The following is a 17,610-nucleotide window of genomic DNA, read 5'->3' as shown; positions in this document are numbered from 1 at the left end:
CCGAGAGGCTGGGAGAGTGAAGCTGGAGGAAGAGTATGTGACGTGTCGATGGCGCGCACTCTGTTTTTTTTCTTCAGTTATTTATTTTCTCCAGTTCTGGCTAGCACTGGCTGAGGCTATTTGAGGAACACGTTATGCGTGTCTGTTTGGAGGACTAATGATTCACAGCCACGTTGACCCTGAATTGTGGTGTTTTTCTCTAGAATGTGTTGTTCAGCTGATTTCTGTTTGTTGAGCTCACTGACGAACAAGGAAACCGCACAGTCAGACTTTGATGTTTTGGACTTCAGCAGGGAAAGGCGAGGTGTCACTGTTTTGTTTTTCGCACTTTCATCCTCCTATCAGTCGACTCTCTCTGGCAGTTTCATTCATCCACCACCTCGCCGCCTCCTCTTCTTTCTGATAAATCTCTCCAATAAACCAGGTGATCCCACCTGGCACTTTCCCTGTGGCCAGAGCAGAAGCAGCTTTGACCTTGTTCCTATTTGCTCGGCAACACCGGTCAAACCCTGAGCAGGTCGGCAGATGGGGTGTATTGCTCTGGTTCTGCTTCTTCCCGCAGCTCAGGTGAGTCACCAGAGGGAATCAAACTATGAAGAAAGAGAGATTATAGGGAATGTCAGCCATGTGACGGCAGATGCCTAAACGCTGTGCCATAATTTGTTTATTTCCCCCCTCACCACGGTGCCCGCACCAGCAGATTACTTTCACCCACCTCCGTAAGGCTGCGCAATCCCTTCTGGCAGGACTCATGGCCATGGTAGCGAGGGAAAGCGGATTTAAACATCAGCCCACAATCAAATTAGAACTGGGTGGCTGTGTTGGCACAGTCTGATTCCGAGGTCTCTGAATTCAATGTTAATACTGCTAAATATGTTCTAACTCTGTCGCCTCCAATGACAAAGAAATACTAACTACGAGTCGTAGGTTTTGCGATTTCTGGTTTATAACATTGTTTATGAATGAACACAGGCCATTAGTCCATAGTCAGCACTGACGAGGGAAAGAAGTACAAATGCTCGAGTTCAGCTGTTCCACTGTGACCCAGAATAACAGACGGTCACGTGGAGTTCAGACTGTAGAGACTCCAGAGCTGCTGATGGTCACAGACACGTGTATTTGTCCAGGTTATCTAGTTTTCACTCTAAATCTGTTCCTGTCATTTGTGATTTGTTATTTGAGATGCTCAGTGAAGATAAGTGCCGCTCTCAACATTCATTGTTTTACTGTGTTTGTTTTAAGAGAAGAGTTTGGGATTGATAGAATCGGTTCGATTGATAGAAGGGCTGCACGGTGGCGTAGTGGCGAGCACTGGCCTCCCCGGGCGGGGCGGTCCTTCTGTGTGGAGTTTGCATGTTCTCCCCGTGGCAGCTTGGCTTCCCTCCGGGTTCTCCGGCTTCCTCCCACAGTCCAAAGACATGCAGTCAGGTTAATTGATCTCTAAGTTGCCCGTAGGTGTGAATTTGAATGTGAGTGTGAATGGTTGTCTGTCTCTATGTGTGCCCTGGATGGACTGGCGACCTGTCCAGGTGACCTGTCCAGGTGACCCTGTCCAGGTGACCTGTCCAGGTGACCTGTCCAGGTGACCTGTCCAGGTGACCCTGTCCAGGTGACCTGTCCAGGTGACCCTGTCCAGGTGACCCTGCCTTCACCCTATGTCAGCTGGGATCGGCTCCAGTACCGCGCGACCCTAATGAGGAGAAGCGGTATCATGGATAATGGTTTGGGTTGTTTGAAGTAAAAAAGGTTGTGCACACGGTGTCCTGCAGTCGTCTCTGAGCCTTAGCTGTCTAATAATATGAATTATAAATCTACTGGGGGTGCTGGTTGCTTCTGATATTTCTACCCATCTTATTTTGAGGTAAAGAGCTATAACAATTACTTTGTTGTTAAAAAAAAAAGGTCAATATATTCTGATTAATGCAAGATACTTTTCTGGACGGTTCACCCAATCCTCACTTAAAATATAGTGAAGACCTCTATGTTGTTCTTTAAAACCTCCATCACTCCTTTAGCCTCTACAAACCCGGGTGTGTGTGTGTGTGACTATTAGCAGAAGGTCAGGATGGATGCTGTGTTGACAGGGTAATGTGTGAATGAGGAGGTGGTATGGTGGCTAAATTGGTTCTTTGTTGGTGGTGCAGCTGTCGCCTAAAGGGAGGTTCCCCCTCTGGGGCCCAGCGGGGCGTCCCTTCATGAGGCGCAGAGTGATGGAGAAACAGATGATGCTGCTGCTGCGTGAGAGTGAGCACGAATGCAATGTGCACCTCTGTGTGTTAAAGGGCTGTATGTCGCTGCATTAATATAACGTGGACGGTCCAGCTGCCTTTGTGAAGGTAACACACTAACTAAACAACCATGTTTCCGTTTGCTGAGAGCCACGCAAAAAAAAAAACCTCCTTTCCCCAGAGTATTGCTGGGAGTATTGGATTAATGGATCCTGCCGGACACTGTGTGTGTGTGTGTGTGTGTGTGTGTGTGTGTGTGTGTGTGTGTGTGTGTGTGTGTGTGTGTGTGTGTGTGTGTGTGTGTGTGTGTGTGTGTGTGTGTGTGTGTGTGTGTGTGTGTGTGTGTGTGTGTGTGTGTGTGTGTGTGTGTGTGTGTGTGTGTGTGAACCTGTGAACCTGCACCACCAGCTGCCACGTTAACACACACACACTCATAAAGTATGGACAGGAACACTATCAGTGAGGTCTTTCTCTGCCAACACGGCTCTACGCCTGCTCGTATGCTCAGGATGTATTTGTCGTGATGCACAGTGCTGTTGGTCATGGACAATAGGTTGTGTTTACAGAGGCAAGAAAGTGACAGGAAGTGTTTCGAGGATATATGGAGGGAGGGACGAATAGGGTCTGTGTTTGTACAAGCCGGTCTCTAGAGCCCCACAAAGGGATTTAAGGATCAGTCCTTCATAATGTATCTTTCTCTTTCGCTCTCTCTCTCTCTCCCTCTTTATTATTGTTACCCTTGCTGCTGAGCATCGCCATCGTTTCCTTCACTGACACATTGTGTACTTCATGCAAACATCTAACGACATTTAATTTGAACATGAGAGGGACAGTCGGCTCGTTCTTTTGCCCAGTCACGGCACTTTCGGAAAACCCTGTAAATAAATGACTGTGTAAATGAAACCCTGGGCCCTTGCTTAACGAGGCCCAGACATTATTCATGATATTCTGTGCATATAGAGATCTTCCATTAGAGATTAATGGGGGAGAGCGAGAGGTTTGTTTCCTATTCTTGGCGCGACATATAGATGCGGAGGCTCAGTCCTGACGCCGCCCGTTAGGAAAGAGACTGGCAGAGAGAGTCCAAGTGGATAATAAAAGGCTGACGGCATCAGTTCTTCTGTCAATCTGTCCTCGGTCGTCGTCCTTTCCTCAGATGTCGTTGGGTTGCTCTGTGTGCAGGCTGGTCTCTGAACGTGAGCGTTTCTGTCAAGCCGACCACATCCGCCCTCTGAGGCCCACGTCAGAAGCCCAGGAATCATTCGTGGGGTGGAATTTCAGAACGGGCCTCTACTCGCACAGCTCGATTGTCTCTTCTGTGGAAGGGACAGATTTATTGGAGACCTGAGAGCATTCTCTCCTTGCCCTGCACTCTCAGCAACCTGCTTAGAGACACGCCTGCATTATAGATGAGCTTCTGGCAGCCACGACACTCTCACAGAGCTCAGGTTACCCCCCAGTAGATACACACACATGCAGTCCATACATTCACACAAGCGTCTGCGTGGACCAACCAGTTAGGATGCATATCATGTAAATGGGATTATCTCCACTTTGAGGATTTATTTTACTCCCCTTTTGCTTCCCCCATCTTTTTCTGTTCTTCATTTTATTGTCAAGTACCCACAAAGCTCTAACATGCACAAAGTGTGTTTCCTGCCTGTCCCCTTCAGGAAACCTCCACGTGACACCGAGCCAACTCGCTGTCTCCTCCCTCCTGGACTTTGATCTCCTGTCCGGCTGTCCACACTGTACAGACTCTCGCTATCTCCCTCACTCGCTCGCTATCAAAGTCGATTGGATTTCTAAAGACAGGTTCTCCTGGGTAAACAGGTTTTAGATTGATTCACAGATTTGGGACGTTTCATTTTTTTATGACGTTTTGTGATTTGAAAAACAAGCAGTCAGACTGTGGTTAAATGGCCGTCTGTTTGTCTGAAAACACAGTGTATACTACAGTTGCAACTAATTAAAGCCCCCCCTGTGTAGGAGCACACAACAGTCCACACCACAAACACTCAAATCTAACCCAGATTAAGAGAAAGAAACGGATACTTTTGAGCTTCTGTGGTTTAAGTACACCAGGGTTGGTAGATTAACAGTTTTCTTAACTTCATCTATGGTCAAAAGCGTAGCATTTTGGTTCACATTTTTCTTTGTAAAGCACAAGATATTCAAGCATGAGCATCAATAGCCGAAAAGATTTGATCCAAAATGCCAGACACTTTGGTCACATGATGACATTAAAGGCATTTTACTTTTGAAGACTGAGATGCAATTAATAGCTCAGGAAAACGTCATAGGTAACAGTGAGTTGATATTAATGTTTCATCTTTGTTTATCCTTGTTTATTCTTAAACCTAGTCTCTATTTCACTTCTGCACTTCAACAGACTGACGAGGACGGATACAGGAGAAGATTCCTGCCAACTGCAATTAGACTTTATAATATATAACCTCTGGCCCGACACTTAAATACACTGTATACACTTTAATTTGTATTGTTTTATTTCGCTTTCTTTTTCACTTCTTAAATGTAATATGTCATGTCCTGGCAGCTCGAATTAATGAAATTCTATCAGATTTGTCATCAGTGTGATCATTTCTTGTGGGTACGGAAAGTATTCAGACCCCTTTAAAATGTTCACTCTTTGTTTCATTGCAGCCATTTGCTAAAATCAAATAAGTTCATTTTATTTCTCATTAATGTACACTCGGCACCCAATTTTGACAGAAAAAACTAATGTAGAAATGTTTGCAAATTTATTATAACGTTATTTAGATTTTAGCAAATGGCTGCAATGAAACAAAGAGTGAACATTTTAAAGGGGTCTGAATACGTTCCGTACCCACTGTATATCCTGATTGTTCTGCTTTTTAAGTAGCCAACATAGACACTCCTCACTGCATAGTATATCGAACAGCATGATATCTAAAAGTTTACACTAATCGATGGTATGGATTTGACTCGTGTGTTTGTTGTGCTGCTGGCTCGTGGCCAGTGGTGGCTTCAGCCGTTCCTGCTGGTGAAGCGGTGAGAATGGGATGTGCGTGCCAGATGTTTTGCTCTGTGTTCCTAATATACAGCAAGACTTGTAATCTCTGCTATACTGTTACTCCTTCGCTGAGAACATGGTAAAGCCCCGGTTGTGTATGTGATTGGTTTCGTCCAACTGTTTCCCAGAAATGTCTCAGAATTAAATTACTTGTATCTACTCCGAAATCTCTTTCATTCAGCAACTCTGTCTTGTGCTCTGATTTAAATCCTATTTGATTTTTCTGATCTCGTCCACTCTGCTGCGTTTGCACTCCATAGTTAAAAACTAGAATGGGCACTCGGTAGAGCGCATACCTTCGAATATCACATGATTGGGCATTGAATTATGAACATTTTGGCATTAGTTGCATGCCAATTGGATAAAAATTGGTAAAAAGAAGATTTTGACATTTTCATGACCTTGACCTTTGACCCGATCGATCCCAAAATCTAATCAAATGGTCCCCGGATAATAACCAATCATCCCACCAAATTGCATGCGATTCGGTTTAATACTTTTTCAGTTATGCGAGTAACACGCATACAAATAAATAAATAAATACACGGCGATCAAACATTACCTTCCGCATTTTCAATGCGAAGGTAATAATCATCATTAATGTAAACTCTCACAATCCCAGATCTTTGCGAGGAAATGAGAGGATTGCATTTCTCTTTGTGAAAGTAATAGAGTCCCATGGCAACGGGTACAATCATGTTCACGTTGTATCTGATGTACCTACAATCATCAAAATGGATTTAACTCAGCGTTTTATTTTAATCAGCATCTTCCATGAATTATATTAACGATAAACTGTCTCTCTTTTTTGTTCTGTATCTGTAGGTGATTTTCAACGTTCAGCCGACAAACCAGTGTGTTAGGACGCGCCCGACTCGTTATCACTGGGTGGTCCATGCAAATGCACGACACCATGGGTAGTTCCCCTGAGGTGCTCTCGTGGACTTCCTGCCCCACTCTGCTGGTGGGCAAGCTGAAGGAGGAGCTCAAACACACCGTGGTTGGAGACACCGTGAAGAAATCAAACTCGCCCAACTCCCAACCTCAGCCTCCTCAGCCTCCTCAGGCCCCTCTGTCCATCCTGCCTCCTCAGATTATCACAGACCTCGCGGCGCCAACACAACTGCCTGTTCCCCAGCAGACGCTGCAGACGCCCGGCCCGGACGAGGACGCAGCGCTGCGGGGTTTAAGTGCCCCAAACGCAGCCTTGAGTGTGGACTCGACACGGAGCGAGGGTGGGCACTTTGACAACAGCGTGCTCCAGCTGCAGGAGCAGGACCAAGAGGAAGCTGGATCGCCGGCCTCCTGTGAGCATGGCTGTGGCAGTGGGATGGAGGAGCAGATGGGGGATGGGGACCGTCCCATTGACCACAGTGGAGAGGGGAGGCAGTGCCACCACCATCAGCCTGATGACATCAAGCTGCACTTCCAGAAAGCGGTGCCTGGGTCGGGTGGGTTCTTGGAGGGGCTGTTTGGTTGTCTTCGGCCTGTCTGGAACATCATAGGGAAGACCTACTCGACAGAATACAAGCTACAACAGCAAGGTTAGTTCTGGCGATTTTCTTTCTTTGTGGAATCAATTTAGGAAACGGAGTGCAGTGTTGTTTAATTCATGTCTATATCAGGCGTCTAAAAAAAAAGAAGTGGTTTCCATCCAGTTTTTCCCGATATTGTCTGAAACTGTAATTGAATAGCTTCACCATGTTGCTGTTGTGGGTGAAGCTGCACAGCTGTCAGTTCGAATTGAGGTGATGGTTAAGGTCGGCTCACCTTGCTGCAGGGCGGCAGAGAGATGCTGCAGGATCGAGTCCCGCTCAGACTGAACAGGGCTGGGTCTCGTCGTCGGTCAGCTAATCCAAATGTAGCGGGCAGCACATCTTCTCCTGCTCGCTTTCAAAACCACATAACGAGGATGGAACAGCCTATGACTCACTGTGACACAGATAGAGCTGTCGAGCGGCTTAGAACGGCTTTACAATATGCCTTCTAGTGTAAGCCATGTTTACATACATTTCATTTAGCTGACACTTTTATCCAAAAGCGACTTATAATCATACATCGTCGACAAAGCTACAGGGATCAATTCAGGGTTAAGTGTATTGCTCAAGGACACATCGACTAGGGATAGCAGATCTGGGGATCGAACCGCCGATCCTCTGATTGAAAGACGGACCTGCTCACCACTGACCCACATGTTGCCATGTTGGGTGGGTTTTTCATTGTGCTGTAATTCTGAGATACTGTATTCGCATTAAGATGGTTTAACCCTTGTGTTGCATTAGGGTCATTTTGACCCCAATCAATATTACACCCTCCCCCCGCCTATGGGTCATTTTGACCCGATTCAATGTTTCACCCTCCTGTTACCTTTATATTTACTAACATATTTTACCCTTTGGGTTCAATTTGACGCCAGCAATTAAAACCTCCAGAAAATTATTAGAATTAATATTGTTTTCCAAGTTTAAGTGTGAGGCACTTTATGTTTGTTTGTTGACTACCGAAAGAACACCGACATTAAACATTGAATGGGGTCAAATTAATCCTAAAGCGGGGGGAGGGTGTAATATTGATTCGGGTCAAAATGACCCTACGGCAACACAAGGGTTAAGGAAGCTTATCGTACATGAAATTTATTTTGATTTGATTTTGAAAGTAATTTTTGCACTAAAAAAACAGCTGTGCTGGTCGGTGGATTTTATTCCCTTTTTAGATTAGGGCTACACTAAAGTTGACATTACAATACTAAATCAACATTTGAATGGGGAACTACATACATATGTTATACATACATAGTGTATATTATTAGTAGGCTATTAGAATCTTTGTAAAATCAGATTCTAGTGACTGCGTAGTCGGACAGGTCCAGGAAAGCTTATTAAAAAATATCACGGGTTCAAGCTGTCTGTGTAAAGCAGCGTTCTGAGTAAGTTATTAATAACTTGCAGAAGCATTGTGTCCAATAGTCCATCTTCTCTCAAAAGCACATGCATACACACACACAAATACTTTAATTTTGACAAACTGTAATTTACTTGTTTGCAGACATGTGGGAGGTGCCATTTGAGGAGATTTCTGAGTTGCAGTGGCTGGGCAGCGGAGCACAGGGAGCTGTCTTCTTAGGCAAATTCCGGTCTGAGGAGGTGGCGATCAAGAAGGTGCGCGAGCAGAAGGAGACGGACATTAAACCACTGCGAAAACTCAAGCATCCAAATATCATCAGCTTCAGGTAAGTCTTCAACTTACATGTTACCGGTTAACACAGAGTTTTAAACACAAGTTTCTCACTATCTAAAAATATCCATGTGTTTTGTCCATTTTAGGGGGGTGTGCACCCAGGCGCCTTGTTACTGCATCATCATGGAGTACTGTGCCCAGGGCCAGCTGTATGAGGTGCTGAGAACGGGGAGGAAAGTGACCCCCAAATTGCTGGTGGACTGGGCCACAGGCATCGCCAGCGGCATGAACTACCTTCACCTGCACAAGATCATTCACAGAGATCTCAAGTCTCCCAAGTGAGTTTCCTCTTTTCCATGTATTGTCCTCGTATCATTTATTCAATTCTTCTTTCAATTATATTTGTGTGACTGTTTTACTTACCGCGGTGTATTCCACTACGCTAAATATTATTTACAAAATATTGAGCAGTAGCCTCATATACAATTGTTCTAAAAAGAAATACAACTAAATAAAATACAAATGTGATACTTTCTCCGGATTTTTAAATGAGTTTTCTTCGTCACTGTTATGCAGCAGCCTACGGGTGCTGTGATCGCGCTCTTAAAGCTGATCATTGTTTAAGATGTCTTAGCCCACAGCAGAAACAACAATTCATCCTCTTCAGCTCTGAGTCATTAAATGCCATTCTTAGAATTAAAAGCTAGAAACCTTGATTTAAGACAGCGGCCCGCCTCATCCTGCTCCTCCGGTCTCATTCTGTGCACACTGTAGCCCTCTAGTTTCTCAAATCAATATCATCATGCTGCTGCAGTGCCAAACACTGTATTAGTCAGCAGAATGGTAGCAGGCTGAATGTGCTGAAAAAAGGTCAGTCTCATTCAGCTCATGGAGTGTTTCAGATGCATAAATGTGCTCCTGTAATATAATCTATTGGTCAGAATGTTTAATCCAGGTCATCGGATCTGGGTTAATGTCAGTGTGACACTCCTTGTCTTCCATATGAAAGGGTGAACATGGGTTTTTAATAACTCTAGAATCTACTGTGCAGTTTGTATAGATTACTATAGGACGAACTATAAACGTCGAAGATACTGTCTTTTTTAGGCCTCTTAATCAAACCGTCTGACATGGCTAACACATCTGTTTGCGTCTGTTTTAAGTGTTTTGGTCACCTACAACGACACTGTGAAAATCTCAGACTTTGGAACGGCCAAAGAGCTCAGTGACAAAAGTACGAAGATGTCCTTTGCCGGTACGGTGGCCTGGATGGCCCCAGAAGTGATAAGAAATGAGCCTGTGTCTGAAAAAGTAGACATCTGGTGAGTATTAAAATTACCATTATTAATGAAATGAGAACGACAATAGGGCAGTTCAACTGTTTGAGTACATCTCGGATTAAAAGTCTAATATGTTGAGGGTCATCTGTTGATGTTGCTGAGTGAGACCTGATTTACTTTCCTATTTAAGGTCATTTGGAGTTGTGTTGTGGGAACTTCTGACCGGAGAGATTCCCTACAAAGATGTGGACTCCTCAGCCATCATTTGGGGTGTTGGCAGCAACAGTCTTCACCTCCCTGTCCCCTCAACCTGCCCGGATGGCTTCAAAATCCTCATGAAACAAACATGGTGAGTGCCGATCATATATTATGTTAGTACCATCTTTGTCCAGCACATCTGTTAGAATATTGCTGTTAACATTTTTTTTAACTGCATTTAGACTTCAAAATGAATGCTAACACAGGATTGCCTACATGTACATTCTTAGTGTTTAATTTAATCATATCTTTCCATCTTATTTGCTGATTGCAGGCAAAGCAAGCCCAGGAATAGGCCTTCATTTCGTCAGATTCTCTTACACCTCGACATTGCCGCTGCTGATGTCCTAGGAGCTCCTCATGAGGCCTACTTCAAGTCTCAGGTCAGCACTGTTACTGCTTTTACGATGAGTTTGATATGCACTAACATTGGGTATAGTTCATAAGCCTTAGACGGTGTTTACTCGTTCTCTATATATTATAGCTACAAGGATGAGTCATTTGATGGCTTTTGTGTTTGAGAGTGTATTGTCAGCTTTTTCTCCCTCCACATTACAGTCAGAATGGAGAGAGGAAGTGAGGAAATATTTTGAGAAGATCAAAAGTGAAGGCACCTGCATCCACAGGCTGGACGAGGAGCTGATCCGACGCAGGCGGGAAGAGCTCAGGTGTGTGAGAAAGGAGAGCCAGAAGGAGATATGACCAAATACAAGAAAAGCAAACTATGCAATTCATAGCTCCTCCTGATTTAAAAATCACTAGTGGAATTTAACATCAGTTTAATTACTTTTTTACCTGTTTGTGTTAATTATGAGGTTTGGAAATTGAAACAGAAGATGTTGGAGATGAATATTTGTCTGCATTTCTCAAAAGGCACGCATTGGACATCCGGGAGCACTATGAGAGAAAGCTGGAGAGAGCCAACAACCTCTACATGGAGCTCAGTGCCATCATGCTGCAGCTGGAGGTCCGAGAGAAAGAACTAATGAGGTATGTGAATATATTCTTTATCACAGTCATCATCAGCCTTCTGCTCCTTTCCTTATTATCAGGCCATACTTGTGTATATACAATCATTTGGTCTTTATAAAATGCATTTCCTTTAGTGACAAGACAACTGACTGTATATTCAGCTTGTGAGAAGAACAGAATAAAACAAGTAATTGTTTAAGTCCACGCCCTAATGTCGAGACTAGAATAGAAAACATTTGAAGACAATTACTTTTTATCTATTTTTGGTTCGCTGTCAAAAAATACTTCCTCTTCTGTGTAAATCCTGTGTATCTTGTGTGCTTTACCCCCCCAAACAAATAAAAAAGCAATCAAAACAGAAAGTATAGCTCAGGTAATCTGTTTAGGTTTCAGTCACATTTATATAGATGTTTACACCGTACTTGATTTCTGAGTAATGAAAGTACAACTCTCCGTAGAATTTAATGTGAATTATTTTCACCGTCATATAACTTCTGCCATCCCTGTAGGAGAGAGCAGGCAGTGGAGAAGAAATACCCTGGGTCCTATAAGCGTCACCTTGTCAGACCCATCGTCAGGACCAACGCTGTCGAGAAGCTCATCAAGAAGAAAGGAAGCATATCCCACAAGCCTGGGATGCCGACCACGAAAAGGTCTGAATCAAAGCGATTCACGAGCTAATTGTAAAACAAATGATTTTCCATGCATTAAATACATCTATTCTTTCTATCCAACCATTAGCATTTCCAGGTTCGGATTCGATATCTATGAAATAACTGACAATTATCAGTAAAGTAGTATGAATTATTATATGTTCAGGTAAAGCCAGGATATACGTGTTGGGGAGAATAGATTAATGAAAATACATCATGTTAAAGTTGTCGAATTCATTTCTTTCAGACCAGACTTGCTCCGTTCTGATGGCATCCCCGGCCTCGACCCACTCTCCTCCCATTCAGCTCTCTCAGCCAGCCCCAAGGTGTCCACACATCCTGGCAAAGCCCGCTACCGAAGCAAGCCTCGCCACCGCCGGGCCAACAGCAAAGGAATCCACGGCGAGTTCCCCGGGCTGCTGAGGCCTCTTGCTGGTGCTTTAGAAGACACCCATTCCCTCCAGGAGCAGCCGTTCCTCCATCACCACCACCACCACCCACCAACCGAGGGGCCCTTCCTGCCCTTAAAGGGCCGGGAGGAGGCCGTTGTCGACTGTGCCAACAACCTGCGCTACTTCGGCCCTGCTGCCGCCCTCCGTAGCCCTCAGACAGACCACCTCCAGCGCCGCGTGTCTGGATCCAGCCCTGACCTCATATCCACCGCTGTGGAGGCAGACGCGCGCCAGCGGACTTCGTCCACCGGCTCCAATCTTGTTCCAGGTTCTAGTGCTGGTACTCTGTGTCCCTGCTGCCAGGCTCACCCCTTCCCTGGCTGCCTACACTGTCAGGAGACCCCTCCTGCATCAAGCCATCCAGAGTTGCCGCACTACTCTCTGCTCGACACCCAGGAAGGCAGCGCATCTTCTTTAGGGGCTCCCAGCAAAGATGCAGCCTCAAAAGGAGAGGGCACGAAGAAGGCTCAGCCACAAGAACCAGAGGCATCCCGGCGCACCCACACCCTGCTCACTGCACTGCCCCGCACCCTCAGACCCGTCAGGAAGGTGAGCAAAGCTGGTACCCTCCCATCATTTAGTATGTCGTATGTGTTTAACCCTTGTGTTGCCTTAGGGTCATTTTGACCCGAATCAATATTACACCCTCCCCCCGCCTTAGGATTAATTTGACCCCATTCAATGTTTAATGTCGGTGTTCTTTCGGTAGTCAACAAACAAACATAAAGTGCCTCACACTTAAACTTGGAAAACAATATTAATTCTAATAATTTTCTGGAGGTTTTAATTGCTGGCATCAAATTGAACCCAAAGGGTAAAATATGTTAGTAAATATAAAGGTAACAGGAGGGTGAAACATTGAATCGGGTCAAAATGACCCAAAGGCGGGGGGAGGGTGTAATATTGATTCGGGTCAAAATGACCCTAAGGCAACACAAGGGTTAAGAAAACTGTGAAAGATGATTTATTAACAGCTGTAATGGCTTCTCATACAGGGTGGTGATGAGTCATCTGAAGAGGAAGAGGGGGAGGTTGACAGTGAAGTGGAGTTTCCAAGGAGACAGAGGTAAAATGCAGTTACAATTCGTTAAAGCTGGGGTCTGCAGTTTCCTTTTGGCCATCATTGGGCACTCAAATAAAGTAGGAATGCTGAACAATTTTGGTCGAGCTAGCAGAGCAACAGAGATGAAGACTCAGCTGATGGCAAAGAAGATAAAACACAAAAACAATTTCAGAGAGAGGCGGTTTTACAAAGGTTCATGTGGCCACGTCTCTTCAGATGGTAAAAGCTCATTTCAATGGAGGAATATCCTGCAGGAAAAGTTGCTGTTCCAGTATTGGCAACAACTGCCAACACTGTCGAGCAACAAAAAAATAAGGAAGACTAGTTTATCTATATAACGGTATCAGGATCACATTTATAATTGTATTAAGTTTGAACTTTATAACTTGTGGTCTTACAGGTTACTGTAATAAGTGTGTGTAGGTTGGTATATTTAGTAAGGTCATTATATGTTATTACATGTAAATTATGTTCAGAGTACTTGTACAGAGTGTATGTCATGTTATATTATGTTTGCTATGTTATGCTTTGGTAGTTGTTGTGTGGTGCCTTGTCCTAAGAATTTCAGTGCCCAGTCTGACCCTGTGTCATCTGACAAAAAAAGACTTGTAACTTGTAACTTGTGCAAATACCTATTCTCATCTGGTGGGAGGGGCTTAGGACAGACGGGAGAGTTTCCAGAAAACTGCCTGTCACTTTGACCTTAACTAATGTGATGCAACAAAAGAAAAGACCTTCCGCCACGGCACAACCAAAATAATCATTATAATCTGATTAATACTGACATGTCGTTGTGGTAACGACTGAATGAAAACGGAGTCCACATTTTCCACTTCCTCCGCTCCCTCACAGACCTCACCGCTGTATGAGCGGCTTCCAGTCCTACTCCACATTCAGCTCAGAGAACCTGTCGGTGTCTGACGGAGAGGAGGGAAACACCAGTGACCACTCCCACAGCGGGCCCCTGGAGAGGTTGAGCACCAGTCAGGAGGAGCATCTGGATGAGCTGCTGTCGCACACACCGGAGATCCCCATCGACATCTCCACCCAGTCAGACGGGCTCTCTGACAAGGAGTGCGCCGTGCGCAGGGTGAAGACCCAGATCTCACTGGGGAAGCTGTGCTCTGACGAACACAGCTACGAGGTTGGTACTGTGGGCGCGTGCGGTGCCGTCGTGTTAACTCTTTAATCTTAGCCACGCTAGTGATGATCAAATAATACAATCGATATTGTAAAGCAGGCACTGAATCAGTCATTTCACTCTTCTTTTTTTCTCACAGAATCCACTACAGTTTGGGGATTCAGACTGCGATACATCAGACGCGGAGTGCTCCGATGCCACCATCAGAAACAACAAAGCCGGGGCTCCTTCCTCGCGGTGAAACCCGCCCCGGGGCTCGGTTCTGTTTTTGCCTGGAGGCCATCGTGTCCCACACAGCAATAAGAGGACGACATTGTAAACGAAGCTCCTTCTGGCAAATCCCCACGCAATCTCTCCCAGAAACCTAAAAACACTCTCCCCAAAACACCCGTCCCTTCCTAAACCCTCATTTCCCCTCTCGTCTTGCACAGCATCCCGGCAACACATGGCAGGGATTCCCTTTTTGAATGATAATGTACATTGTGTAACATTCATAATTTATTTTTGTCTGAGTTTCGAAGGTACAACTTTTTTAAATTGAGCATGGGCTGAGCGTGTGTTGTGAGGATGATGAGGTGGATGTGTTGACGTGTCAGTTACATACCTGCGATATTTGGTCTCAGGTGACTGACGCAGACAAGAAGTGTCACTTCAAGCCTTTTGATCATTGCTCTCAGCTTCTTAGTGTTTTAGACCAAATTCCCCAACCAAGAAGGACTCCCTCTTACTAAAGTGAGATCAACCTGCGTCATCATGAGTTTACAGTGCAGATCCCCGTTGCCCTACCTCCACCACTCCCAGCCCCATCGTGGTGGGTGGGGAGCAGGGAGCTTTTGAAAACTGTGTGAACACCAGCATGAACAACTTGCCTCGCAACCGGACTCCCTTCTTTTCTAGAAACCAACACAACTCTCGTCGGTCATCAGGATCCCGCCGAACTGTCCGAGCATGCCTGCGCAGATCGCCGATCGCAAGCGCTGCCAGAAGACTGCATGAAGCGGACGAGCCAGCAGAGCGACAGAGAGGAAGACTCCAAAGAAAAAAGTCAAACACACTAAAAAAGAGACTCTTCCTGTGTGACCCGGCTCCTCCAACTCCGAGACACGACAATGTCATCATCCATCAGATGTCATGACCAGAGTTATGCGTGTGTGTCCTCTCCATTGGACGTTACAGTTTCAAGTCTCATCTCAGGATTGTTAAAGGACTGTGAGAAACTGGACAAATTATTGTACGTAATATGGACCATCCAGAAATATAAAAAATAAGTCTTATCGTCTTAGTGTTCAACCCTTTGTTGCTGTAACAGACATTAATGTCATGTCGAGAAGCGTTTTAGTTGAAATCCAGGTGCAGTAACTCATTTCTTGATATTGCTAGGTGCAGCGTCTCATTTAACATTTTCAAGCAGGGTTATTTCTACTGGCTGATACACAATGTCCAAAAATAATAATTGTTTTTTTGTGCTGTCGTGAATAAAACGGCAATAATGTTGGTTGGCGCTCAGGTGAGAAATAAAGTCCCTTGCTCAGGATCTGAGGCGTCTAGCTGGCTAGACTCAAAACAGTGACTGGTGGCTGAAGGAGAGCAGCAAGTGTGAAGCAGCTTATTATAGACGTTATATTTTCAAATGTCATGAATTCACCTTTTGGGGGGTGATGCTCAGGTATTATGTTGCTGATTGAGAGCAGGAGTAATATATCAACAGCCACTAGATGGGAAAAGTTACACTGACGCTAGCTTGTGTTGTAGAAATGTCCTGGCTCCATTCCTGTCTACCCAAATGTCATTTATCTGGAAATCTAAATCCTAGAATCCCAGCAATATCACTATGTTTGTCTTGTTCTCTCTGAAAGGGGATACTGCACCTGTGAGAGCTTTTTAAATTTATTTTTATTTTTTATTATCCCTATTTGAGTGTCTAATCCACCTGATTCTGCGATTGAAAATTAGCCAGCCTGGGTTGAATTTAACGTTAATGATGTCAAGATGTCAGCTCATGTGTCAGCAGATGGCTGAGATTCTACTTTAGGAATAAAAGCCAGAGACAAGGCCACAGAGCAATAACGCTGCTCTTGGTTTTCAACAACCTCATCTCAGTGTAAGGTACTCCTGTATATAAACATCTGTAAATGTACTATAATCTGTTTTCCTCCCTATAACGTACCGCACAGCTCGGACAGCCTCCTGTCACCGATGGTGAGCCCGACTAGTTGAAAATGAGCAGAACATTCTTTCATTTGTCTTACATCTGTATTGAAGATTGCAGGATGGTGTGAGTGATGAGAACTAAGGAGCACAAGGTGAATCTAAAACTGTACGGATGGATTAATTACTCTTTGCTTTGGGAAGGCTTACACCTGATACCGAAAGCAGCTGCTGCCTTTCCTCGAGCCGCCTTCACCCTGTTTACGTACGTGTGAAATAGCCTAGTGTATTGTAATAACTAGGTAGTACGATCAAGCTGTTAATAACATTGTCTTTCATGCATATATCCTGTGAGGTTTCATTGTTGTAAAGTTTTTATTTAATTTTTGTTCTCGTTTCTTTTTTTTCTTTGTAGCTGGCCTACATGATTATTGAATTAATTTATTATGAATGAATGGTAAGGTTTCAGGCAGCTTTAGAAATGTCATGCTCTATGATTTCTCCTAAAAAGTATTATTTAAAGGAAGCACAATGCATTAGTGTGGGAAGCGGACAGTACTGGAGACATGTCATTGGCATCATTGTTGTCTTTGTGACCCTGCTAGCCCTTTCATCATTGAGATCATGAAGTATTGATTTCGCAGACTTAAATTCGCAATGTCAGGCATTCCGAAAGTTTTTCTTTTTCATCTCGACAGGCAGCAGGATACATGAGATGTTTCGGCTGAAGCCATGTCTGATGCTGATTTCTGTACTTCTGCAGAGATCCTTTCCTCTTCTTCTTTAATCAAAATACTAGTTATTCACATCTGAAATTGTCTCCAACTGTTGATGTCATGTTGCCTCATCAAATGTATCAAACAGCTGTTTCTTTGTTACTTTCATTTCCAACTCCCTTTCCTGTTGAATGGCATTACGATCAACCAATCCTGTCAGTTTCCTGTATTATCCAGTGTACAGTGCAATGGGTATCTGGGAGAATAAAATCAAAGCAACCAACTGCATGGAATAAATGCTGATGTACTGTACCCAACACACTGTGGTCTGGCTCTTTCGTTCTAATTTCTTTGAATAGTATCGTCATGTGTAGACTCATGAGCTTTAGAGGTTAATGCCATGCCTGTTTTATGTTTATAGAAGCCACAGTACCCATCGTGCTTAATAGGGTAAAGCAGTGACAAAA

The 17,610-nt window shown here is 44.4% G+C and overlaps 1 protein-coding gene across 4 annotated transcripts in view; it reads left to right on the top strand.

The window, feature by feature from the left end:
- The window catches only part of si:ch211-45c16.2 (mitogen-activated protein kinase kinase kinase 13), a 31,336-nt gene extending 13,874 nt beyond the window's left edge, over positions 1-17,462 (top strand). For 2 of the 4 annotated variants that reach the window (XM_056431338.1, XM_056431327.1), the window contains exons 2-14: positions 6,109-6,827; positions 8,329-8,512; positions 8,607-8,798; positions 9,624-9,782; positions 9,931-10,089; positions 10,273-10,381; positions 10,557-10,666; positions 10,872-10,988; positions 11,480-11,623; positions 11,871-12,624; positions 13,071-13,141; positions 13,991-14,282; positions 14,419-17,462. In XM_056431338.1, coding sequence (XP_056287313.1) covers positions 6,179-6,827; positions 8,329-8,512; positions 8,607-8,798; positions 9,624-9,782; positions 9,931-10,089; positions 10,273-10,381; positions 10,557-10,666; positions 10,872-10,988; positions 11,480-11,623; positions 11,871-12,624; positions 13,071-13,141; positions 13,991-14,282; positions 14,419-14,520 — 3,042 coding nt within the window. In that variant the 5' untranslated portion in view covers positions 6,109-6,178 and the 3' untranslated portion in view covers positions 14,521-17,462. Of the gene's footprint in view, positions 1-548; positions 568-5,501; positions 6,828-8,328; positions 8,513-8,606; positions 8,799-9,623; positions 9,783-9,930; positions 10,090-10,272; positions 10,382-10,556; positions 10,667-10,871; positions 10,989-11,479; positions 11,624-11,870; positions 12,625-13,070; positions 13,142-13,990; positions 14,283-14,418 lie in introns of those variants that run through there. The other 2 variants (XM_056431345.1, XM_056431354.1) reach the window with 2 other exon arrangements.
- The last annotated feature ends 148 nt before the right edge of the window (positions 17,463-17,610 follow it).

This window comes from Pseudoliparis swirei, chromosome 2 (genome assembly GCF_029220125.1).
Source record: "Pseudoliparis swirei isolate HS2019 ecotype Mariana Trench chromosome 2, NWPU_hadal_v1, whole genome shotgun sequence".
Taxonomy (NCBI): Eukaryota; Metazoa; Chordata; class Actinopteri; order Perciformes; family Liparidae; genus Pseudoliparis; species Pseudoliparis swirei.
This window is presented reverse-complemented; position numbering and strand designations above follow the sequence as displayed.